This window comes from Rattus norvegicus, chromosome 11 (genome assembly GCF_021556685.1).
Source record: "Rattus norvegicus strain SHRSP/BbbUtx chromosome 11, alternate assembly SHRSP_T2T, whole genome shotgun sequence".
NCBI classification, from domain to species: Eukaryota; Metazoa; Chordata; class Mammalia; order Rodentia; family Muridae; genus Rattus; species Rattus norvegicus.
Window position 1 is genome coordinate 68,460,365 of NC_141544.1, and position 26,819 is coordinate 68,487,183.

At 40.4% G+C, this 26,819-nt stretch overlaps 1 protein-coding gene across 4 annotated transcripts in view; it reads left to right on the forward strand.

Moving 5' to 3' along the window:
* The window catches only part of Cd96 (CD96 molecule), an 81,747-nt gene extending 58,355 nt beyond the window's left edge, over positions 1-23,392 (forward strand). For 2 of the 4 annotated variants that reach the window (XM_087576758.1, XM_087576759.1), the window contains 7 exons: positions 7,453-7,530; positions 7,967-8,038; positions 13,514-13,630; positions 19,110-19,172; positions 19,574-19,660; positions 20,397-20,520; positions 23,052-23,392. In XM_087576758.1, the coding sequence (XP_087432884.1) occupies positions 7,453-7,530; positions 7,967-8,038; positions 13,514-13,630; positions 19,110-19,172; positions 19,574-19,660; positions 20,397-20,520; positions 23,052-23,160 (650 nt within the window). In that variant the 3' untranslated portion in view covers positions 23,161-23,392. 4 annotated transcript variants of the gene reach the window in all.
* Positions 23,393-26,819: the final 3,427 nt, after the last annotated feature.

The following is a 26,819-nucleotide window of genomic DNA, read 5'->3' on the forward strand; positions in this document are numbered from 1 at the left end:
CATACATATATAGATACAGAAAAGGGATACCACAGAGAGGGCTTGGGTGTGGCTTAGAGGTCTAATACTCGATGGACATATGGATTTCATCCTTCCAGCACCATCAGTACCACCCCTCCAAACAACTAGGACAGCAATACTCAGAGTACCACGCTAAGTAAGCAAATGGGGTTGAGGAGGTCTGCACACAGAGTCTGGAGGGAAGGATAGGCTCAATAAAAGGAGATCTTCAAAAAAAAATTATCAACCTTCAAAAAATTGCTCAACTTTATTATTGAAAAGTTTATTTATTTAAAAACTACACATTGGACTTAACCAGTTCCAAGGATTGCATTTGTCATCTTAAGCACAGACATAAATAAATGTAACACAGAGAAGAACAGAAGCTGGAGATGAGGTAAACCAATGGGCTGTGGATTTAGACTGCTGGATGCCAACAGTTCCACTGTGGCTTCTTGCTTAGTTTGTGAGGAAAACGAAGAGGAAGATATGTGTGTAGTGAATGGTAGCTTCAAGAACCGACCTGGTGATGCTGATTTAAAGTGACCTAAATTGATGACAGTCACAGCAAGGCATTTGTAGAGATGGAGAATCCCATGACAAAAGATGTACCAGGATTGTCCGACTAAATAGGGCATTAAGTAAAAGCTTTTAGGCAACTGTCACACAAGTGCCTTGCGGATTTCTCCTAGCAATAATCTAACCATTTTCCCCCACTGCCATGGTTATGTCAAACAGCTGATCAGTGGCACTAATTTTGGTTGAGCTCTTCCATTGTGTCTGGGATGATTCTAATGTATAAATGCATTGCTTCATTTCACCCTCCCAGTAGCATAAACTTAAAATACTATTACCCCCTACATTACAGGAAAAAATACTAAGACACAAAGAGGTTAAATAGCAAAAGCAAAGTCATGCAGAAGCCAGAACAGAGCCTAGACAGTCAGGTTCTGAGGCCTACTGCCTCTGTCAGTTCAGATTTTGGCTCAACCAATAACTTTTATGGTGGATACACCCAAACTCATTTGAAGTTGCTATTGCTGCTGTAGAGAAGTCACACAGAAAACCTCCATTAATCTTTCTCTTCTGCAAACCCGTGGTTCCTGAGAAATTTATTCTCAGGAAGTGTGGCTCATGTTTCCTTTGTTGGTATCATGTCAGAAGAAAGAGCTCCCTTTCATTCTTTGCCTCTTCCTATAGTAATCTTAACACAATCCTTGTTCTAGGTATGACTCTATAACATCCATACCAAAAGGAAGGCAGGAAGGCAGGAAGGCAGGAAGGCAGGAAGGCAGGAAGGCAGGAAGGCAGGAAGGCAGGAAGGCAGGAAGGCAGGAAGGCAGGAAGGCAGGAAGGCAGGAAGGAAGGAAGGCAGGAAGGCAGGAAGGCAGGAAGGCAGGAAGGCAGGAAGGAAGGCAGGAAGGAAGGCAGGAAGGAAGGCAAGAAGGAAGGCAGGAAGGAAGGAAGGAAGGAAGGAAGGAAGGAAGGAAGAGAGGAAGGAAGGGAGGGAGAAAGAGAGGGAGGAAGGGAGAGAGATGGATGGAAGGAAGGAAGGAAGGAAGGAAAGAAAGAAAGAAAGAAAGAAAGAAAGAAAGAAAGAAAGAAAGAAAGAAAGAAAGAAGGAAGGAAGGAAAGTCAGTGCTGTCTTTTAACTCTAGAAAATTCTAGGCCAAAAAGGTGTCTCAGAGGTCAGGATAGGTTTTGGAAGTTGATTCTCTTCTTTTACTCTAGGCCCCAGGTATTGAACTCAGGTCACCTTGACTGCATGGTGGATACCTTTACTGCTTGAACCATCTTGTCAGCCCCAAGCGACCAACTTTTACTATTATAAACACTTATCCTGTCTACAATTATACAGCACATGTGGAGAACTCTGCCGTAAGTGCTGTAATCTTTTCTGAGTTGGTCTCAAACCATTTTCAGACCAATAATATAGTGTTACATGGTCCCTTTAACCCTTTATTTAACATCTGTTAGGCAAGCCACCTCCCTTGTGACATCTTGCGATGGTTTTAGGACATCTACATACGTGTCTTCTTCACATTTTCTGAAGGGTAGTTTGCACCTCACGCCGACCACTGGGATGGGTAAGGCTCTTTTGAATGTGTTTATATGGCCCAGATACTCTTAAGTACAGGTCTACCGTCTCCCTGCTGAATTTAATGGCAGGGGAGCTGATGGGGAGTAATTCCCCTTTGCACAGCAAATAAAGCAGAATGGTTCAAGTTCATCCAGTAGATGCTCTAGTGATGAAGTAGAAGGCCAAATGAAAACACTGTAATATAAAAACAATTTAATTTTCAGCCAATATCGCAGGAATATAAGGAAAGTCTTAGATAAGTGAGTTTGACAAACCACATTGTTCCAACAGAACTTGCAAATCATTTTTATTCCTGTACTTGGTTGATTATATAAGCTGGACTGAGTAGCAAAAAATATTTTTTTTCTTCCATCATTTTCTGTTCAAATGAGCTCTGTTGGGTAGTTTCTTGTCCTCTGGAAGAAATTTCAGACAAATTGCTTGGCTTTGGGGGGATGGATTTCATATAATAAATGTCGTCTGGTCCTTTGTAGACACTAGAACAGACGTATGTCAATAATTTAAAAGTCTTGTCAAATGTAGTGTCAAAACTTGAAAAAGCTCATTTAGTCCAGAGTTTCTCTTCTCTCCCTACTGCAAGTGTGGGTCTGCCTCAGCTGCAAGAGTGGATATGAACTGGCTTTGTGTTTTATGTCTGTGTGAGGTGAATTTGAGGAAACAGCTCTGTCATGCCTTGGTCTGCCTCCAGCACAATCTTTGTTCCTGGCTTAGGTCTCTCCTTTGGGGGACATGAGTTAGGGAAAAGAGAAGAGGAGCAAGTAAGAAGGGGGCTCCCATTCACAGGCTAACTCTAATCTGGTTCAGGATATAAAACATAAAATGGCCACTGTCACCTCACGGACACTTAGGTAGGAGGTATATTTCAGAATTTTCAAAAAGTTACTTAACCACAGAGCTTCTGACATATTAGCCATCTTCCCTTTCTCCAGCAGGCAGGTGGTCAGTCTCTAGGAAGATGAACAAGGAGGTGAGCTAAGAAGCAGTAGACAAAATGCCAAATGACAGCAGCATTAACTCTTATAGAACATATTTCTGTTTCTTCTATTCAACCCAGACCACGGGAATAGTCTACAGAAATTATAAAAGAGTGAGATGATTTTAAAGAGTTAAAACAAAATGGACTGGAAGGCTTTAAACCTCATTTAACCTCATGGAAGGTTCTGAAGAAGTATAAACAAAACAAATTGGATGAGTGGCTGCTCGGTTTGGTTTGGTTTTTTTCCTAGAAACAACAATCAGAATGATGTATGTCTGAACAATTGCAAAATTTAATAACAATGAGTCTTCACATTGAAGGAAAAATAAACAGCCAGAAAACATAGCAATCATTTGCGTTGTCATATTTTTTGTCTATATGATGTGTTATAATATAAAATCAGTCACTGACAATCAAGAGGTTTGTGCTGAGGCCTTCTTACCCTTGAACCAGAAAAGACCGCAGTCAAGTGCCCCATCCAAATCCTGAGAAATAGGACTGGTGTTCATGTTTCAAGAAATGAAAAGAAAATTCTGTTTGGGCTGATATTGAGATGCAAAGTAAATAAATAAATATTTCCCTGCTTATCAAGAGACAGACATGATTGCTTTTTAAAACTATGACATTTTTAAATTTTGATAATTTCATATATACATGCATACAATGAATTTTAATCATTCATCCTTGACTCCTCCCCCTAACTCCCTTAAGAACTACTCCTCACCCCCTCCCCCACCCCAACCCTTCCAAACTCCTCTGTGCCTTTTTATTTTTAATTAGCCAAGTGATTTCAGTTTGTGTACACACAGGTGTCTGGCCACTCACTGAAACCTGGTCAACCTATCAAGGGCCACACCTTTAAAGAAAACTAATTTTCCATTCTCAATAAGCCATCAGTTGTCAACCTCAGCTAGAAGTGAAGGCCTATGAGCCCTTCCTCCCTTCAAGCACAGACACTGAGTGCCTTGGTCCTGTGCAGCCCATCACAACTGCTGAAGGTTCATGAATGCAGTGGTCCTGTTACCAGACATCATCTCTTACAGTTACTAAATCTCCAGGTTGGGTTATAGGACAAAATGACTCTTTTTATTGGTTATTTTACTTACTTACATTTCAAATGTTATCCCCTTTCCCAGTTTCCCCTCTACAACCCCCCATACCCTCCTCCCTCCCCCTGCCTCTATGAGGGTGCTCCCCTACCTGCCCACCCAACTTTTACAAACTAATTCAAATCCAAAGCCTTAAAGGGAGAAATGATGTTGCTATCACCAGTAGCCTGGGTTTGAACTGTGCTCTCCTGTTGCTGTTGGCATTGGGGATATGCCTTGTGATGGACCATCTTCTACACACACACAAGAATGACAAAGCACTCCTGAGGAATGGAAGGCATCCAACCCTGGGACAGGCAGGTGCCATAAGCTTTCCAGACCACTCAGGTAGGGGGAGTTTCCACCTGCCCTTCCCTGGTCCAATTATCCCAATGTCATTTCTGGTCTGAGAACATAGGTTTATGTGTTGCCATATTTGGACTCCTCAGTTAATTATCAAACTCATCCATGTCTGCACCAATTATTCATGTCTCCTCCATGAATGTAGGCTGCAGATGTGTAATTGTCCACATTTCAATTCTAGTACCAGAAGGACAGAAGCTTGCAAATAATTGCCAATCCGAGTGCTTGCAGAGGGTTGACTGTTATGATGTAGTCCTAGAGCTGGATGCCCCCTTGAGCCTGTCCCTGGACTTTCTTTTCCTCAGGCTCTTTGCCATTTCCATCCCTGCAGTTCTTCCAGATAGGAACAATTATGGCTCAGAGTTTTGACTGTGGGATAGCAACCCCATCCCTCACTTGATGCCCTGTCTTTCTCCAGAAGGGATGGGGTCTACAAGTTCTTACAGCAGAGGACTACCAGATCTGGGTTCAGTCAGAGAAGATGCACCTAACCCTCAAGAGACTGGAGGTCCCAGGGATTTAGAGGTCTGTTGGGGTGGGTGGGGTGGGTGCATCCTTGTGAAGATGGGGGTGGGGGTGGGTAGTGGGAGACGGAGAGAAAGTATGGACTGTGGACCAGTCAGAGGGTGGACAGGGAGGGGAATAAAATCTGGAGTGTAAAAAAAAATCAATAAATTTTTTAAAAAAGAAATAATTAAAAATTCCCAACCCTAGAAAGCCATATCATAAATACAGGAAAAAATGTAGTCCAAGAACAGAAACAGATATTAATCCTAAGCCATGATATAAACTGGCAGGAAAGAGAATAAATTGAAGTTATTTAAAAATCAGCTATTTTCCCAAACAGATTCAACTCTACTTCTATGTGATTAATAATGGCTTATAGTGAATGGTCATTCTTTCAATAACCTATGAGAAATTGTACAGGCCAAGAACAAAAACAAAAATTCAGCAGAAGACCAATAAACTTGAAACCGCCTTGTGTGCCCTGGAGATAGGGGCTGGGTTTCACCGATCCTTTTGTTTCCTGGGACTCGTATGTTCTAAGTCCTTAACAAATGCCATAGTTTTGCCTGTGAATAGATGCTGGAGTGGCCCAGATTCTGAATGAGTTCAGAAACATTAGCATAAGTCAGTACACATGGCCGACCTGAGGTCCTTCCCAACCCTAGGTCTTCCTTTACTGATGTTGCTGCCTATTCAAGTTTCCAGGTAGCATAAAGCATCTCCTAAGCGATCCCCTACAGTTGACAGTTTGTATGCAGTGATACGTGATATTCCATCTCTTTGGACCTCACTAGCAGGCCACATTACAGAATTGATTACTGTAGATAATTCTGCACGTGAACCATTGGTAGATGTACAAACCATGCACCATTTATTTACTGTACACATTTTCCCAAAAGTTTCATTATCCATGTTCTCTAATTGAGAAGTTTTCTAGGACTTGAGAGATGGCTCAGCAGTTAAAATTTTTTTCTAAAAAATTGGGGCAGGAGCTGGTGAGATGGCTCAGTGGTTAAGAGCACTGCCTGCTCTTCCAGAGATCCTGAGTTCAATACCCAGCAACCACATGGTGGCTCACAACCATTTGTAATGGGATCAGATGCCCATTACAGATGTGATGTGTCTGAAGATAGCTACAGTGTACTCATATATACTCATATATATGTATATGTGTACGTGTGTATATGTATATATGAACATATATGAATTATATATATGTATAATTGAGACACTTGGAAATCTGGGACACTGTTCTCTACTCTCATGAGCATGAGAAAACACTGCTATGATACTGCAAGGATGTTCTAAGGACATCATACAACTCACACAGCATTCATCTTATGAAAACTTGGGAAATCTTTCTTGTCTATTATGATAAAAAGAATAATTTATAAATTTGACTTAGTTTATCTTATAGTACACATCATGCAAACAACATGCATTCTTTATTTTCTAACATTTGCCCTAGAAAATCCAGGCCAAATGTGGGATTCTATTTGCTAAGAGAACAAAATCACTAAGTGATGCATACTGTGCCCTATCCTTATTCTGGTTTCAATCGAACTCAACTTTTTCTGTTCTTATTTCCCCTGCTCTTCACTGTTTTGTTTCTTTTGCTGCATATTTATGTAAGCCACCTTAGGTATGTTTAGGAACAAAGGAAAAAATACACACAAAAATATATTAATAGTTCATCTCTCAAGGAGATGCAGACATGGTTCCAATAGAGTGTGGTTGAGTATTTTTTCCTCCTGCATTTCTCTAACCTTCTCTCTAGAGAAGCATTCACTTTTTAAGTGAATTTGAAGCACACTTTTGTGATGGGGGAGACAAAAAGAAAGAGAAAGGGTATGATGCAAAGATGAAGAGGACTTCGTAAGCTAAGAATGGAAAAAATATGAAACCATAGTTAGTATGTAAAAATACATTCCTATGAAAATCCATTGTAAGCCAAGAATTGAAATAAATATGAAACCATGGTATGTTGGAATATATTCTTATGAAAATTTATTGTAAGTTAAGAATCAATATAAGTATGAAACCATAGTTAGTGTGTATAAATGTTTGATCCTTGTGGAAATTCACTGTAAGGTCGTGAAGACAGAAACTTTGGTTTCACTTATTGCTACTACCTTTGGACCTCAAACAGTGTTTGGTACAGAGTAGACACTGAATCAATATATGCCTCAAAGATTGAATATAACATGTCTAAATTTAACAGAAGAACTAAGGAATGATGTGCATATTTGTTATATAACTGTAAGCATATAGTCTCATGTGATGGTTTTCTTTCCATTTAGAAAATGAAGTCATTAGACTCATTGACTTCAAACTACGATCTTGTTAAGTTTAGTGTCTTCATTAAATATGTGGCAATAATTACTCATAGCAACTTCAAAATTTTGTTTTAAAAATAGGATATCTAGCTACATCTTCAATGACAATTGTAGATGAAAATGTGTTGACACCAGACCCAACTCCTCAAAGTGAGTATAGTAAGTCTTTCCTTCTATGTATCATTTCCAACAAACTCATACATCTTACTCTGCTATCTAAAGGCTATGTTTTTCATTTGGTGCTGGAATTTTGACTTTGAGTTTGCCTGTAGTGACTAGGTATGGATAAGATTATTATTGTAGTCTTAGTAGTAAAAGGTGATAGCATGTATTATACTATACCTTTTCATTTGTCAAGGGACTTTAAGATAATATAAGTAACTGAGTTACAAGGATAGAAAAGGAAACACATCAGTAGCAAGATGGCATTAAACAAGAAACACAGAGCACTGACCTCAGAACCACTAGATCTGAGCAGAGGACATTTGCCTTGTTCCCAAAGTTGCACATTAAAAGCAGTACATCAAAGCAAAGCTAAATTACAGCTTTATAAGGGAATAAAAAGGTGGATTCTAAAAATAATTTTGTCTTTCAGCCAGCAATTCCAGCATGACTACTAAAGATGTCAACTATTCCCAGCCCTCCAGTGGGACAGATGCCAAGAACTGTTGAGTATTACCATGGGTCTTCCATTCATTCACCCCTACACATGTATTCAGCTGCCACTATGCCCTGTGTTCATAACCATATTGTTGAACATTTATAAATCATCTACCATATCTAAATGTAGATGACTAGAATACACGTATGGGCATGGCAGATCTAAGTTCCAAATTCTTTGTGAGGAGAGACAGATATAGGGTAACTGATGGTACAAAGAAGACAACTCAATACACAGACATGGGGAGAGTCACGGATGGGCAGCAGGGACTGCCATGGCACCTGGGAAATGGTCATGAAACTGAGGAGCCTAAGGTAGGTGCAATGGTACACACCTGTAATCCCAGCATTTGGGGAGTGGAAAAGCAAGGATAAGGACTTCAAAAACAGCCATGCAGCTAATTCCAGGTCATCTTCTGCTGCATAGATCATTCTTAAGACTTGATGTACTACTGCCTGCCTCTTGAAAGGAATGGGAAGGAGGAAGGGAGTGGGAAAGAGGAGAGGTGATAGAACCAAAAACCAAGGAGTATGTTAGAGAGCATTCGTAGTACATGTGTAGGAAAGCCCAAGCTAGTCAGGATATGCATATCAGTAATAAAAAGGAAAGCGAATGAACTCTCAGGCCTGGATGAAGAGCTATTGACAGTTGCTGGCTGCTGGGGAGAAAGACTTGATTTTCTTTAAGGGTGTGGTCCATGATAGGTGATCATCCATGAGTATGGGCAGTCCATACTTATGCGTCTATGGGTAGCAATAATGAGAGAGAGAGAGAGAGACAAAGAGACAGAGACACTGAGACACAGAGAGGGAGAATAAAAAGGAAGAAGAGATATATGATAGATTAGTTAGACTGTATACATGTATGAACTTTTCAAAGAATAAATTTCAACATTATATTTTTTAAATAGAAGATATTATCCAAGGCATCATTGTAATGAGAAACAACCAAGAGGACACATACTGCCTCTTAATTACAAAAGACAAAGAGCCGCACAGGGGAGGCAACATGAAAGCAGAACAAACAGAAGCGAGGGCACGGCTGGCCTCCTCCGGTGCAAATTAAGTTTAACTGGTGGCACCTAGAACACCCACATTGAACAGCATTTAAGTTATATATCTAAAACCTATTAAAAAAAAGTCTGTACTTCCTGGCTCAGTCATTAGGTCACTGGATGTTTGTCCTCAGGAAATGAGAGAGAAAAAAGAATTCATACAGTATCAGCCTTTATTTATTTCTTTTATCTCTTTGGTGGACCTCAGGCCCAAAGCTGGATTAATCATAATCTTTCATTCTCATCGCATGCTTCCATCATTAGGCAATTGAATACCCTCCATAATTTAATGTTTATTTTATTGGATATATTATAATTGATACCCATCTTTAAACTTGGTGCCCCAAAACAGGGCATGAAAATGCAGTACCAAAATGGGGGAATGTTGAAAGAGATGCACAGATATGTAGGGTTTAGATGACGTATGCCACAGTGGACGATGGTGAAAAGAAGGAAGTTTGCAGCAAACATACCTGCAATATTGGTAATTTGTAAGAAAAGAAGCATTCAAATGCACTCTTACCCTGCACATTATGCAGGAGCAAGTTGCATATTGTTGAAGGTATTTTTTTTAATTTTATAAACTTTATTATTAAAAAAAAACTATAGAAACCAAAACCTCACAGACCAAAACTAACTAGTCTGTACAATTCAACGAACTTCTTCACAGTAAGATTAAGAATAGTTTGAGATCGTGATATCAAAATAAAAATATTAAAATAGGTAACAAAAGTATGGTTTTTCTCCTAGCTCTAAAAAGGAATGATAAGTTAGGGTAGAACTAAGAAATCTGGTTCACACCAACCAAAGAATAAGGATGGGCTGGACCTGCCCCCCATATATACACACACATATAGCAGCAGATATGCAGCTTTGTCTTCATGATGGTACCCCAACAACTGGAGCAGAGGTTGTCCATGGCTCTGTTGCCTGTCTATGGATCCTACTCCCTTAACTGGGCTGCCTGGTCTGCTCTCAGTGGGAGAGGAGGTGCCTAGTCTTGCAGTGGCTTGACCTGAAGGAGTGGATTGATACTCAGCAAAGTCCTCCCCCTTCTCAAAGGAGAAGGGGATGGGGGATGGGCTGTGTGATGGGAGACCGGGGAGCTATAATTGGGATGTAAAATGGATAAATAATTAATTACAAAAAGAAAAAGAAATATGGTTCATGAGAAGATATTTTTTTTAAAAAGTTTTAAATGCAAGATTCGCTGAGGGAGAAGATGCTTGTCACAAATCTCACAATGGAAAGGGCCCAATAACTTTATATCTGTGTATGGAGAGGCAGGAGGGGCTGGCACAGTGGGAACCAGTATGCGCAATGCGGGCAAGCATGAGGACCTGAGTTCAGATGCCCCTTGTTCACAGCAAGAGTCAGGCATAACTATGCATGCCTTAAGGTTGCCAAGGCTTGGTTACAGGCCAGGGGAATAGGATGATAGAGGAGGACCCCTGACTGACATCCTTCTATGAGAAAAAAATAAAACCCTCCCTCTTTAAATACAAATTCAAGAGACTAACAAAGGTGAAACAGTTTTTAGTATCTGCTCTGCAGAATGGACCCCAGCATAGAGAAGAGGCAACAACGGCCGGCATGCTGATTCAGCAAGAGACAGATGTGGTTTTAAAATCCATTATCCCAGGAAATTGCTGCACTCCATTTCCCATAGGCTGGTACTCTAGCAAGTTACAATCTTCATGCTACTGGGGCATTATTTTTTTTTGTTCTTATTCATTATTCTCACTCTTTGTTATGTGACTGCCCTGTGACCAAATGCCTTGATCCACTTTTTTTTATTGGATCTATTTCTTTATTTACATTTCAAATGTTATTCCCTTTCCCAGTTCCCTGTCCATAAGCCCCATCCCCTCCCTCTCCCATAAGGGTGTTCCCCTCCCCATCCATCCCCCCTTACTGCCCCCACTCAACATTCCCCTGCACTTTTTTTTTAACTTGTAACCTCAGTCCCTAAAGTGACACCTGCACAAGTCCCTGGAACACCACTGAAAGCTATTCAGACATTCAGATAAACGAAAGAATACTCGTTGGTTACAGGGTAGAAATTTCATAGCCGTGAACATAAAAGTTTATTGAGGCTGTTATTGGAAAAGACTGAATTCCAAGATAAACTTACATTGTGCACATAAGCTATTTTATATTTTAATTCACACCATAATACTTTTTAATGTGTGATCATTTCATTATTTATAAAGTTTTCTTAAATTCTACTAGGATATAGAATATGGAAGAACATGAGCCTAGAACTTTTGACCTCTTGTGCACTGCCTTACGTAACCTCCTATCTACAGTGACAGGCACACAATGAATGACTGAATAATTGCTTATGGAGACAGACGATGATTCAAGCAGACACACAGAGAGACACAGAAAAATGAAAGGATTTACTTAATTGGAAAATGTGTACCTTATTTTTGAAACAATGTTTCTTGTAGCTCAAGTTGGCCTCAAACTCACTATAAACCTGAGGATGACTTGAATTGGACCTCAGCTCCTCCTGCCTCGTGGGCGCTGGGATTAGAGGCATGTGTACAACCATACCTAGTTCTATCTGTGGTGGTCCTGGGGATCAAACCCAGGGCTTCATGAACGTTGGGCTAGCACTCTACCAAAATGAACTACATCTCAGCCGGTAGTTGCATTTATTTATATTGTTATTATATTAGACTGTGTTAGGGATATGGGTACAGACAGAAGGAAGGGAGAAAGGGAGGAAAGGAGGAAGGAAAACGAAGAATAGAAAACTCTTGCTATCCGATACATCAATATAGGGTAGGGCATAGCGGTGATCCAAGGCAGTTTCTCTCTCAGAAACTAGGAAACAAAGATCCCATGTGGCTTTGCCTTGATTTATGGTTTATATACTTCATTCCTAGTCTTTTTTGTTTTCATGCAGTTCATAATGAAACAAACTGCTGTGATCTTTCACATTTTCTGTTCTTTACCATTTGAAAACTTCATTTGTCCACAGACATCTCCCTAGTGTTCTTATTCTCAAATGAACTCAGAAACAGTTAAGGTCTAGACAGGGACTCTGACATCTGTCCGACAAAGGATGTTTCACTGTCAGTGCAGACCCACATTCTGAACACTTCTCAAATAAAATATGATTGTTCTCTCTGTGTAAGTTTAAAAGGAGAAAAAAAATCCCCTACAGTGGGTTGCTCAATTTATAATCATTCACGAAAATCCATTAGAATCCAAAAAGCTGAAATTGACTGCTCACTCCTCGACTCTTTTGAAACACGTCGCTGCCAGTTGAATCGGGCCGTAATGTGACATGCAATATTGGATGATGCATTTGGCAAGGTCGGGGACAGGCATTGGTAATGGGATTTTTTTTCTCCTCTCAATATGCTTATTTCAATAGATTTATGAAATACTTACAAGAAGAAAAAGAATGATAATGGATAGATTTCTGTTTCTAGGTCCTTTGCTGCTTGTGAACATGGTCTTGGGAGATTTACTTTATGAACCTCATGTATATTTAAATGCTGCTACCCTTTTGATTGCATTGCATTTATCTGCATTTATAAGAATATGTGTAATGCAGTCTTGTGCTGTCATTTTGTGTATTAACTTAAAGAGATCTATGCTAGGATTGAAATTTTTTGGACTGTAATCCTACTTTACTTCAGCTTCTGGATTCCTGGTATCTGGAACTGAAATGCCTATTTTACATTAAGGGCCTATAAAATGGGGCTATTCTGCCAGGCCACCTTCACAGCACCATGGGTGAGGTTAATCACTTCTTGGGACACATTTTCACCTCAGTGCTCAGGTGATCAGGCCATGGAGTGGAAAATTGAATCTTAATTACTTTCTTCCTGATTTCCCTTGCCATCCACCTGGTCTAGTAAAGCTTAAAGCCACATTGAAACCAGTCAATCTGAGGAAGACTAGCAAAAGGGCATTGCAGGTCTCCATGCCCTGAAGCGTATGACTCATCACAATACCAAAGTCAGCAAGCTCATGCTCAACAACAGACACACGTACACACACACACACACACACACACGCCCCTGTACACATGTGTACATACACACATACACACGCACATCACACACAGGGGTGCACACACACATACATACACACACAGACATGTGTACACATACACACATAGACATTTGCACACGCATATATATACACACACAAAGATTCATGTACACACACATACACATGTGCATATATAAACATGCATACACAAAGACATGTATATACATACATACATACACAGTTTCATGTCATGGGACTCAGAGTTACCACTACTGACTTTTATAGATTTTATTGTGCTCTTTTTTTTTCTTTTTGAGGTACAATCCTTATCGGACTCACACCCGGAGTCCATTAGGACCTCTGTAAACTTGCTGATTTTTCTTCTCCATGTTCCTCTCTTCTTGTTTCTGTAGCCTCAAGAGCTGCTTCTTCTTCTGATGGTGGATCTCGGCCTTTTCCTTCCACCTCTCCTCCCAAATGGCTCTCACTGCCTCATACTTCCACTGGACCCCAGGAACCAGACTCCGCAGGTAAGCAAACTTTCTCATAGACTTCAGTTGCACAACCTTGAAAGGAGTAGGACCCATTGTTTGCCTTTTCTTGTCATGAGGCCGAGAGATCCTATCCAACACCTTGAGGTATTCCCAGACAGCCTGGCCTCACTTTGTCTTGTGGGACAACATGCCTCACACAGTGTGCCAAAAAGTGGGGCAGGCAGCTTGGGGCTCAGAAGTGGTAGGGGCCAAGAGAGGAGCTGGTGTTCATTAGCTTTCGAGGAAAGACAAGGTACTTTAACTGGTTTCTGTAGAAATTTCCATTTGGGCTAACATCCACTTATCAATGAGTACATACGATGTGTGTTTTTCTGTGATTGGGTTACCTCACTCAGGATGATATTTTCCAGTTCCATCCATTTGCCTATGAATTTCATAAAGTCATTGTTTTTGATAGCTGAGTAGTATTCCATTTTCATAATACTTTACTCTTATTAGATTACTTGATAATAAAATGAAAAAAAGAAAAGAAAAGAAATTTCCAGAAATGTTGGTGCCCTCACAGCATACAGCCACCAGCTTCCAGCCTAATAGTATTTGCTTGGCCACCAGGCTGTCTAGAGCTGCAGCTGTCCATCACTAGAACCTGCCCCCTCCACCCTCTTTACCAGATGCCTGAAAAATTTTGTGTCCGTAGACCATAAATTACTTAACTTTTGAATGTTATGCTGTTTTCTTCAGTTTTACAAATGTATTTCTTACTCTGCCCCTAATCCTGGCTAGACTTTTTCAGATTCTTGTTATTAATACAGCTTACGGATTGTACAGCAGTCTTTTTGTACAGCAGTCCTTCTGTGGTCCTCCAGCAGAGGAAGATGAGGAGACTAGACTTGAGTCATACTTACAATCGCAGCACTTGGGGAGATAAGGCAACAGGGTCAGGAAGGAGGATCAGGAGTTCCAGACTTTCCTGGGCTATTTAGTGAAAGCCTCTTTCAGAAATGAAGGGGAGGAGGCTTTCAATGAGTCAGTGGTGGCAGGATAAAGTCATCTCAGAACCTCAGGAGTGATGCAGTGTCCCTTGTAATCCTTATTGTGTTCCTTGTTGATTCGGCTGTCTAAATTCTATGTTCCTGACCTCCACTTTTAAAGTTTCACTCTTGGCTCACATCCCATTCTACTCTCTCTCCTCTAAAGCCTGGTCTACTTCCCATCCCTCCACTGCTTCCTCTGAAGTCAGTCTCAAGAGAAAATATTATTTCTTCAGTTGAACCTTCTACTTTATTAGAATGTCATTTCTTGCAGCTGCAAAGACTGTGGGTACTATCTTAATGTTAGGGTTGGGTACCTTGTGAGGCTCCCATCTGTGAACTGACTGGCCATGGCAAAACCAGATGCAGTAGTTAGCACCACTGTGTAGGACGACCCCATATCCATACATGTCCCTCTTGATTGGAAAAGCAGGGCAAATGAAAGACCACCCAGATCCCTGCATCTCTCTATGGATGTTCTTTGCCACCTCAGCCATTGTTCTGTACAAAAAATCAAGGACTTAAAAATACTCCCTTGTCAAAAATTTGACAGCTGAGAAACAGCTCATTGAAAGTCAACCATGGGTACCTGCCTACTATCCTAGCACTTGCAAGGTGCAAATAGGAAGATCAGGAGTTCAAAGTCATCCTAAAGTACATAACAAATTCAAGGCTGACATGGGATTTGTGAGACCCTGTCTCAAGAGTGAAAATGAGGAAAGTCATCTGTATGTATAAAATGATGCAAATATCCTCCCACATACTCAGTTGACATCGACAACCCTCTACGACTAACAGAAATTATCTGTGGTTTCATCAAAAGAACTGCAGACATTAGAACAAAGTCTAATGGCACATAGGTATGCAAATGCTTATATGCCAACTTTAGACAGTGGTTTAACAAAACTACTTCTTAAAAAGAACTGCAAGAACTCAGAAGATAATGGACGTAGATATGACTCAACCTAGATTTAACCACAATTGGAAGCAGTTGCTAATGTGCTATAATTTCCTAGACAACTGTCAACAGGACTTAAGTAACTAGCAAAAGTTACGGTACCTAATGAAGTAGGATCCACTGAAATTGATTAAACTCTTACTGTAGATGAGAAGTGCCCTCTCCTGATCAACAGACTTTACCAGGAGCCACTCAAGAAAGGACATAAGGGCTTACATGAGCTTCTACAACATGGTATCCCTATGTTCATAGTTGTGGCTTAATATTGGTTTCGTACAAGAGAATGCTATTGACCATTCTGGTGTTTGTTATTCCCACAACAAAGCCATGCTCATTATGGATTTCAATGAATACAGATGTTCAAAATATTTAAAAGGTGATGAACTCATGTATTTACCAAACATGATACGGTCTTAACATAGAGCATTTTGTTCAAACACAGAACTCAGCATCATTATACTAGAAGACTCCCCTGGGGAGACTAAAAACTGGAAAGTGAGATAGCTAAAAGTTGGATATATAAGTGACACGTCTGGGTGATCTTTCATAAATCTACCAGTTTAATAAAAGGCAGGTCATTGGAGGAAGCCAACTCTGCCTTATAGAGAATTCGGTACAGAAGCATGCTTCAGGAAGACTATTATCTCCCGGGAGAAATCAATATAAAAACTATTTATAGCAGTGAGAGGAAGGGTTCAGTTGTTAGGTGCTTGCCTTGTATGTATGAAGACCTCGGTTCAAACTCACAGAAACCATGTACGTATAATATGGGTGTGGCACTCTGCCTGTAGTTTAGCATGGGAAGGAAAAGGCAGGTGCCCAGACCCAAACAACAACAGCAAGCCAGCTAATTGGACCAGCTGTATCAGAAAACCCTGGACTTCAATGACAGATCCTGACTCAATGACTAAGGGGAAAGAGTGATTGAGGATAATTTCAAAATTAAACCCAAGTCTCTGTATGCAAACACACCTCCGTGTAAACACACATCCACATGAGCGTGTGCCCATGCCACAAGCAGACATGCCAAATACACAAGAGGAAAGCAAATAGGAGAAGTCATCTCTTCATCTTGCTGAAGGACTTTGGTGTTGAAATTCGTTCATTACCCATTTCAAGTTTTTTAAAGACATGTCACATCAAATGGAAGCTTCTTTTTCTTCACTTCTCTCACTACCACTAAATTCGTAACACAAGTAAAACCTAACTCTTAAAGCAAAAAGCAAGCAAGGTGGTGTGGTGGCTCATGACGCTAATGGCAGCATTAGAGAGAGAGAGAGAGAGAGAGAGAGAGAGAGAGGAATCAAGACAAAAATGAGGCCAGTCTGGTTTATAGAGAGGTCCAGAGACCAAACAAACAAATAAAATAAAATGCGTAAAAATAACTCTCTCCTTTTCCAAAGTGGGTTTTGCATTTTAATTTTATTTTATTTTATAGTATGTTTTATTCGGGGAAGAAATGTTACACTGGTGGAAAGTTACGTTTATTGAATCACCAATTTGCATAATTTTAAGTACCACTACTTATATAATTGGTGTGGATTGTGATGATGATTTTAACCATCTTCTTGAATTGTATTAAGTTTGTTTTGTTTTTTATTTAAGAAAAAAATCAATAGTGATAAGAAACAAAATTCCTTTCCACATTTAGGACAAAATCGTTAGTGTTCACTGATTACTAATTATTATAGAATGTTCTTCATTGATTCACTGACAATAAACACACAGTGAAAAAATATTTTTGCTTAAAATACAAATTTGTCCTAAATTGATAAGTTATTCAACCATTTTTACCTTAGCATAAAATAATACACTCCATCCTTTCTTGCAAATAGTCTGAAAGGATACTACAAGATTCCAGGCTGTGAAAGCAAGGTATCAAAGCAGCACTATACTGAGAAAAATTCGTTTATCCTGAAGAGAGAGAGAGAGAGAGAGAGAGAGAGAGAGAGAGAGAGAGAGAGAGAGAGAAAACAAATCTGCTGTTACCTTTACTTTGCAGAAATCCTGACCTGTTCCCAACTGTTTCTTAATTAGTCATTGCGTGTTTGTCAATAAAATTACTGTCTAATAATCGCTTAACCACAAAAATTGAGCATTAAGCAAATGATCAGTCGATCATCTGTAGATCTCAGCATACTCCCTAGAACAAAGTTTATTCAAGGTCACTGCAGAGGGTCGGAGGGTTATACAGCAGTAGACACAGCTTCTATATGCTGCTCTTATCAGTGGCAGCTGCTGTTGACCAGCACAGGAAACAGCAAGAAAACGTTTTGGTTTCATCCATTCAACTGCTTAGGTCTTGGCACACATTAAAGACCCCAACTAGAAACATTACACCAGTAGTATTTTAAATGAATAAATACAGAGTGTTTCTATTGACAGCAAGCATACACCTCTGTAGTCGTCTTCCTTTACATTCTTCTGGATGCTTATTTTCCAAGTCAAGTGCCAGTCAAAACATAAATCTTTTTTTTGTCTAGAGATAGAACAATGAGTGAAACTGTGTTGATAGCTCTGTTTCCAAAAGCATGTAGGCTGTCTGAGTTCACTGCCATCCTCTCAAAGGAAAGGCTTGCCTCTAGGTGCCTCATAGACACCGTGCCAGGGCTAACGAGGCCAGGCAGTGGCCATGGACGTCTGTTAGTTCACTACTGACGCGGTTAAGTGTTAACCAGAAATGCCAGAGATCCACAAGCACTAATGTCTTTCTTCTTCACAAATGCTCCAGTAGGGTGTCCAAGTTCTACTGACATGTTCACATGACCAAAGCCACCGTAACACATGGGGGCCTTCCTTTCTTCCCATCTTTCTGCTTCTTCAAGGGAGGAGCATGAAAGCAGTTGAAAGCCTCTCTGCATGCTGGGAGAGTTTTCTTCCATTCTTTCTTGTTTCAAAATGACTAATGCAGTCCACTTTCATTCTTATGGGAGAACTAGACCACATGTTTTACAAAGACAATGAATATCTTTTCTCTTTTCTCATGACTCTAGAGACTAAGAGCTCAAGGTCAAGATACAGGTAGGTATTTGATGAAGACCTTACTAGGTCCTCACATAACACAAAGTTGGAAGACCAGGATGAGCACGATAAGAAGCCTCTTTCATAAGGGTCTTTAGACCCTTCATCAGGGGAGAAGCTCCTGTAGTGTAAAGTGTAAAGACACTTCTTAAAGGCTCACTTCTTACCGGTCTAGTATTGTCAACACCTTTTAGAGGAGGCACATCCACTCAAGAGAAAGGCTTGCCTCTAGGTGCTGCGTAGACACCATGCCAGGGATTGAATCTCAACACGTCTGTCATCAAAACTTTTCCAACCTCCCCACTAATTTCCCAATTAGGTAGGCTTAAAGCCATTAACATCCCTTCAAACTGCACTCTATTTGGAATAATCAAATACTGCAAGAATGCTCATTATATTAAGTGTCCATTAATACACTTTTTCCAAATTGTTAAATTCGATTAATTATTTAGGCAAAAAACTATGACTAGAAAAATTGACTCTGCTTTTCTTCTTCCACGAGCAGTTTCATGGATACCAACAGATGCGTACACTTCAGGCTCTTCAGATGCAAGCTTAACTTCTCACGGTGAGTACCTGCGAAAGATGGAGTGACACAGAAGAGTCTCTGAAGACGACCTTCTACTCTATTGGAGCATGGCGAATCAGTACTTTAATTAGCTGAATTTCAGCTAACATGTGCGATGATGGCTGTCATTCAGAAATCTACAGATACATTTCTTTAAACAGTCAGGAAATTTCACTCATGGGCAACTGTTAGATAGATCCCAGATCTCCAGCCTTGCTTTGTCTAGGTCTTTAGAATTAAATTGAATGTAAAAACATTTCCTTAGCCCAGTCAGCTATTCAGAGACCATTCAAATTGAGATATTTTTCCTAGTAATACTTGAAATTCAGTTATGAGTTTGTGTCAGTTGATCTTATTGAAATGACTTCAAGATAGATTCATTGTTGCCTTTATATCTCTAGATGTCATCATCCGTACAACCAAAGAATTTCCAGATGTCCTCACAACTACAAATGGAACTACTAAAATTAAACATGGCCACGTCACAGGTGAGTTCTTTGTCTTTTATTTTTTGTTTCTTTTACTCAGCAAATACTTTTGAGCCCCTTTTCAGACACTCTTGCACTTGCTGAGTATGCAGTGATGCTGGTGTCTGACAGATTATGGTCTACGGTCTTGTTTGTGACAAGAGTTTTGATAAAGTGTTTTCACAATCTAACAGAAGGACATGGGTTCAACTAGAGAATAGGAGATTTGATGAAGTGCTTATATTTCAAGTCAAAATCTGGAGGAGGAGAAAGGGAATAAGAATTAGCTAGTTGAAAAGTAGAAGAAATATTATGAAAACATAATTCAATTCATGAAAGATTGTTGCAATAAAGAGTACTTCTGGAGCTCAACTAATAAAAATTATGTCAGTGCAAAATTGAATTCCCTGTTTTACATCTAGAAAGAGCGAGGGCTTCAGTGAAGTTTGAACCTTCACAGAAAGCACGATCATTAAGCCATAGGGACATGTGTTCATGTAGTCCTAGAATGTTACTCAACTATTGCCTGTCGTCTTCTATAAGAAGGAATGTACGGGCACAGTAGATGAACACCCCATAATACTTGGGGAAAATATGTCTCTTTCATATGAAATGTTAAGGGTTTTACGAAGTCAAGGATCAGACATGGCACCTTATGCATGCTGAGCAAATATTCAACTACTGGGCTATAAAGAGCTACAGACGTTCCCCTTCTCTTTTCGGCAGTAACCTTCATCTCTTTTTATGCCTACTTCAGGAATCACAGTTAATAAACCCAGAGATGGAATGTCCTGGCCTGTGGCTGTCGCGACTTTGCTATTTTTCTGCATACTGTTGTTTGGGCTTGGAGTGAGAAAATGGTGTCAGTATCAAAAGGAAATGTGAGTATATCAAGATATGTAGACACTGACCATTTTCCATCATAAAATATTTACATGGTACAAAAACTATAGGGTCTTCCTCTCACTATTTGATGAGCAAGCCAGGCTTCTAGAACCTCAGAGAGGATGCACAATCTTCCCAAGATCATTCAGTGAGGGCTCAATGCACAGATCCTGACTTAGTCTCTCTCTGTCTCTCTCTGTCTCTCTCTCTGTCTCTCTCTCTGTCTCTCTCTCTGTCTCTCTCTGTCTCTCTCTCTGTCTCTCTCTCTGTCTGTCTCTGTCTCTGTCTCTGTCTCTCTCTCTCTCTCTCTCTCTCTCTCTCTCTCTCTCTCTCTCTCTCTCTCTCTCTCTCTGCACCAGCTTGCTTCTCTAGAACAGCAGATGCTGTGCACAGGTCAGTAGGCATGAAACAAGAACGTAGCCTCCCCTCACCACAGAGCTAAAACTGATTGTTTCCTTTTAATCTTCATTATTTTTTCATTTCCATGCATTTTTAAGCTGACTAGATCAGCTGGGCCCAGATGCTCTAGTGTGAGATTGAATAAGAGACATAATTTTTAAGACCTTTGCAGCTGCTCTCCATTGGGGAGGGTGTCTCCTGCCTATCTCCCCTTTGCCACAAGAGGGGGGAAAAGGCTACTTTGTTTTCCTAAATTCTCTCTTCAGGCGTCTGAAGTAACATGCAATGGTAACGCTCTTTTCTGATTCAGCGTTTGGGGATGAGTTTGAACCAGGCCATGATTCCAGGAGCCCGCACAATACACAGTGCTGCTCTCCTTGTGTCTGCTCTCTGATAGCAGCCATTGCTACACCACATCCTCTTCCCAGTGTATCCCTGCAGCCCATCACAGGTATGCCGAACAGGCATCCTGCCTACCACATGCATCCAGGAAAGTTATAAATATGACCCAACATGTTTGAAGATGGGAATGTCATGTTATGAAGCCAAAGTGAACTCTCCTCCTCTGTGACTATGTATAACAAATATTTCATGTTAATTAAAAACAAAATCAGCTGGCCAGTGGTGCCTCATATCTTTAATCCTAACACTAGGAAGGCAGAAGCAAGAGGATCTCTATGAATTCGAGGCCTGCCTAGTCTACGGCATGAGTTCCAGGACAGGTAGAGCCACACAGAGAAACCTTGTCTCAAAAATAAAATCAATATTCTATTTTTTTAATCCAAGGACTGTATCTTAGCCACTCTATGACCATAAAAATTCATATTTTTTCTAAAAAATGTAAGTCCACCTTTTGATATATTTCCAAGCCTCCCTTGGAGCATCCACAAACAAGGTAATAAGAATTAGAGACTAGAGGAATGGAAAGATGACCTAGTGCTTAGGGCTTAAGAGCACTTGCTGATCTTGCATAAGGTTAGTTCCTAGCATCTGTGTAACTCACAAACTCATGGAGCAGTTACTTTATTGCCTCATCTGGTCTTTGAGTGTCCCTGCACTCCTACTTGGCATGAACAAAAATAAAAATAAATCTCTTTAAAATTAGAGACATTTATATTAAAATAAATGGGAGTACAAAATAGTAAGTTTTTAAATTATTCTCTGTTCAAATGTATTATATAAGGACAAAATATGCAAAATGTTCTCTCTCTCTCTCTCTCTCTCTCTCTCTCTCTCTCTCTCTCTCTCTCTCTCTCCTTCCCATTCTCTTTGCCAAATCTCTTTCTAAGTTGGGATGCTATTGACCGCCAGAGCATAAACATAAAAACAACCTAACAGATATGTACCTATTTTCTGCTATCAAAACACATGAGCATTGGCACAATAAAACCCCGCACTAACCCGGATGTTGCAACCCGGAGGTGCATTGTGCTAATATGAGATAGAACTTTGCACAAAGACAACTTCAAGAGTGCCTTCTCCTGCCAACTAACCCAGGAGTAGGAACACTGTGCCTCCCACCCATACCAGATCCTCAGTGTGTATGTGAGTCTATGCATAAAGGTTGAGGGTAGAGTTAGCAATGTTGCTGTTTGAAACAGTCCTCGAATTTTATGTTTCTGTCTCCGGAGGGATGTTCTACCCATGTAAGAGTAAAACTCCTTCCATTAGGAGGCAGTTGCCATGGAGATTATGGGATCTGGTTACAAGACTTCAGTTGCTGGCCTGCTTCCCTTCAGCAAGTGTCTTGAAACCTCTGTGCTTCAGTTCTGTCTGTGGAACAGTGATTATAATAATTCTTAGGTACAAAATAAATAATGCCAGGATAAAAATCACTTTGCAAACTATAAGTTTCCACATTAACAATAATATATATGTGTGTGTGTGTATTTATCATTATATTGTATTACTATATGTTATATCACATTTTATATTATATTTATTATATGTACAATTAATAGGTGATAAATAGAACTCCATATTAATTAATGGTAAGATAATTTGCAGAGTTAAGCTCCCCAAAATTCTATGAAAATAAAGATTGTATCTCTTCCTCATAAGTATATCTCTAATAAAAAAAATACCACCTCATATTCTCAGCACTGAAAGAGAAATGTTTCCTTCCTAGCATGGAAAGACCCCCACCTTTCAAGCCACCACCACCTCCCATCAAGTACATGTGCATTCAGGAACCCACTGGACGTGGCATGCCTTGTCATGAGATGGAGGTCCTCTAAGCTTCTGAGCCTTGCGACACAGTGCAGCAGGACTGGAGTCCTGTAGGAGGGGGGATATCGTACGATATTAATATCGCCGCCAGCCAGACATGCTCTGCTTCAGCTCAAATGAATGTTGGAAATAAAAGAGTTGTTTCCCAGCACCTTGCCCCCGTTTCATCTGCAAATACCTGAGATGTAAATAAACATTAGAGAATAAAGCATTGCCCACACCCAGTGGAAGTTCTAGAAACCCGCTTGCTTATGGAAGAAGTGTACATCAAGCTGCTGTCATCTTTTTCAAAGTTCAGTCTCTCCGTCATTTATTTTAATGCTCTGACTGGAGGAGGACAGTGATTTCCAGCATGTGTTTTGTATTGGTTGAATTTTCTTGCAGCAGTGACCAAATTCCCAACAGCAAGCAATTTAATAAAAGAGAGGCTGATGCCAGCTTGTCATTTGGGGGATGCAGTCCACCACAGAGGTGAAAGGCAAGGTCCCAAAGGCATGTGACAGCTGCTTGTTACATGACACTGGCCAGGAAACAGAACTTCAGCTGGAATCAGAGGCAACCTGTAACCCCTCAACCCCTCCCCTCTCCTCTTACATCTTCCAGGCAGATCCCATGTCCAGAAGGTTCCATGACCTTTGACATGGTCAGCAGCTGAGGACCAATTGCATAAGCATAAGTTCTGTGAGAGATATTTTATAAACAAGCCATAGATGTGTCCACACAAAATCTTCTGAATGCCTTCTATCATCCTAAACTAGCTGCCCAAGATTGCCATTCTCTCTGACTTTCGTCCCCATTCCAGATAATCCCAAGACAAAACATCAGAGTTCTAACAGTAATTCCAAATGTTTGAGAAAGCTACTCATGCTGAAATTCTGTCACTCGCTTTCACTGAAGGATAATACATTACCCTGTATATTTCCAATCCTCATTGACCCTTTCTCTCTATCGTGCTTAGCCCAAGCTCCTGCCACATGTACCAGAATGGAGAAAGACTAGGAAGACAAGCAGCCTGCAAGCCAGATGCATTCTAGATATAAAATTCCCTGATGCCTGAAGCTAAGAGCAATTGTATTATCTGTTCTGACTGTGGCTGTGTTTGGGTACCCATGTGAACACACGCATGCATGCATCATTCTGCCAAGACACTCTTACATAAGTATACAGGCAATCCAACTTCTGTCCAACTCATCTGATTTCCATTAGTCTGGCTTTCATTTGGAGATGGTCATCTTCATCCAACCCACTGCTTTGACCAGTCTTAAATCAGAGTAGATTCCAAGGGAAGGGCTGACCCTGATCCTACCAACCTTTTCTGAAACACTTCAAGCACAATTTATGAAGAAGGAGGAAGTGGTCTCCTTAGCCAGACATGCTGTGCTCAGCAGCACTTTGCAACTGAATAAATTCAGATCTCCCTTTCCACCTCAAACTCTCCCCCATTCCTTGCCCCAGGAGGGAAGAACAGATGTTGTTGACAGATACGAGAGGAAAATATTGGGTGGACTTTAGTCCCCAGGAGAACCATTTTGTTCATTGGCAATGTGCTTATCCCTGACTGCACAAGAAAACAACTTCGAATTTGTGCATTCCAAGACCATCTAATACCATTCCCAATCCATTAAACCTTCCTCTCTATGGAGAGTGGTGCCAGCATCAGCTCTCTCTGCTGACTCACGTGGTAAGACAATGATTAGAACCACAGATAGTGCAAGTCTTTGCTCACAGATCAGAACCTTAGATGCTTGGCTCTCATGGTGTTCAGCCCCAAGATGACCCCAGGCATCGTCCTTCCTGAGATCCACATTCTCTACAGGCATCTTCAACTTGTGACCTATAGGCTGCATTCATCCCACAACGGCTAGGAATGTGACCCAACAAACTCACTTAGAGTTCAAGGTGTAAAATCACAATGTCAAAGGGGTTCACACCTCTGCGTCCCCACCAACACTAAGTGCAGCTGGCTTCTCGGAACCAGTATTGAAGTAAATACCTCACCCTAGGGATGCAGCCTTTGATTGATGTAACTGCATTCGTCCTCATCCACTTGCACAATCCCAAGAGTTACTGACTGGCCTAAACCTGGTCAAACCAATAAGATACTTCAGAAATAGCCATCTCTAGAGAAAGCCCAGTCTCATGCCATGGTGACAAGCAGCTCTACTGATAGCTACCTGCTCTAGAACAGGGCCTTTTGTTAACACAATCCATCAATTTACAACCCCGTAAGCAAGCCATCCTGATACCAGAGTCCTACAGCTTCAAAGGCTGCTACGACTCACGAGAGACACAGCACCAAGCTATGCTTCTTCGAAATTTAGGGCCTGTTAGTATTATAAGAGAAAGAAAAAGCTTAATACCACCAAATTTGGGTCTAATTTGCCTCATAACAGTAGATAAGTAATACAGTTCAACAAATGGAAAAGTAAACTGTTTGCCTCTTTTAATTATTCTCAATTCCTCACGGGTTCTGAAGTAACAAACACTTGCCTCATATGTAACTATTGTTTCATAATTATTATTTTTATTTAAAAACTTAATCATCAGCAATGCGTTTAAATTTGATTGTTCATTTGGTTTGTTGCTCTACTTGGAGACATGAATACAAGCATTTATGTCAAGATAAAAAGTGGTAGAGTTGGAGACGCATAAATAATTTCAGTAGCGGGAGAGATGATATTACAGTACAACACAAGTCTATGTAACTTTTAAGTTCCATAACAGGTGTGCTGGTGTTTTTATGTTATCTCTCTTTTGAAGTGCTTAATTTGGTCTTGTTTAGTCTTATTCTGGTCAGTCTTTGCAAATTCTTCTGCCGTTTGACTAGCTTGATGGCCCTCATTTGGGCAAAATGAAAGTGTTCTGAGATACAGCTTGAAGTGTGCATAAATAAAACTATACAGCCAGTCTCAAACAGCAACATTACTTTCTTAGAAACAGATTCAGAGTCAGGAGTAGGAGTGCACACCTGTAATCCATGTACTCAGAAGGTGACAGCAGGAGGACAAGAGTTCAAGACCAGCTTTTACTACGTAAAGAATTTGGTGCTAGTCTGAGCTACATGAAGATCCTGTCTCCAAATACACACCACACACACACACACACACACACACACACACACACAAACACACACACACAAACACACACACACATACACACCACACACACACACACACACACACACACACACACACACACACACTAAAATATCCAGTTATGTTCTACAGAAGTACCAAAGTTTTAACTCCATAGTGTACATGTCTTCACCACCTTCATTTTCACTAGGAAAATGCCATAGACACATGTTATGAATCGATTTTGAGTCACCCTGTCTTCTATAACATTGCTATACGGACAAAGCAAGTTTCTCAGCTCTTTGTACCATTATCTCACCTTGACAATGATCTTGGCCATGTGACTTGTTCTGATCAATGGAATATTGTAGTATGACTAACTCAAGGTTGGAAACTGAATCTATGTTGGAATTATTCACTTTTTAAAAGGATTTATTTGTTTATTTTATTACACAAGTGCTCTGTGTTCATACAGATGATTGCGATCTACAATGCGATGGCTGGGAATTGAACTCAGAACCTCTGGAAGAGCAGCCACTGCTGTTAACTTTGAACCTTATCTCTCCAGCCCTATTCTTTCAGTTTTTTGCATT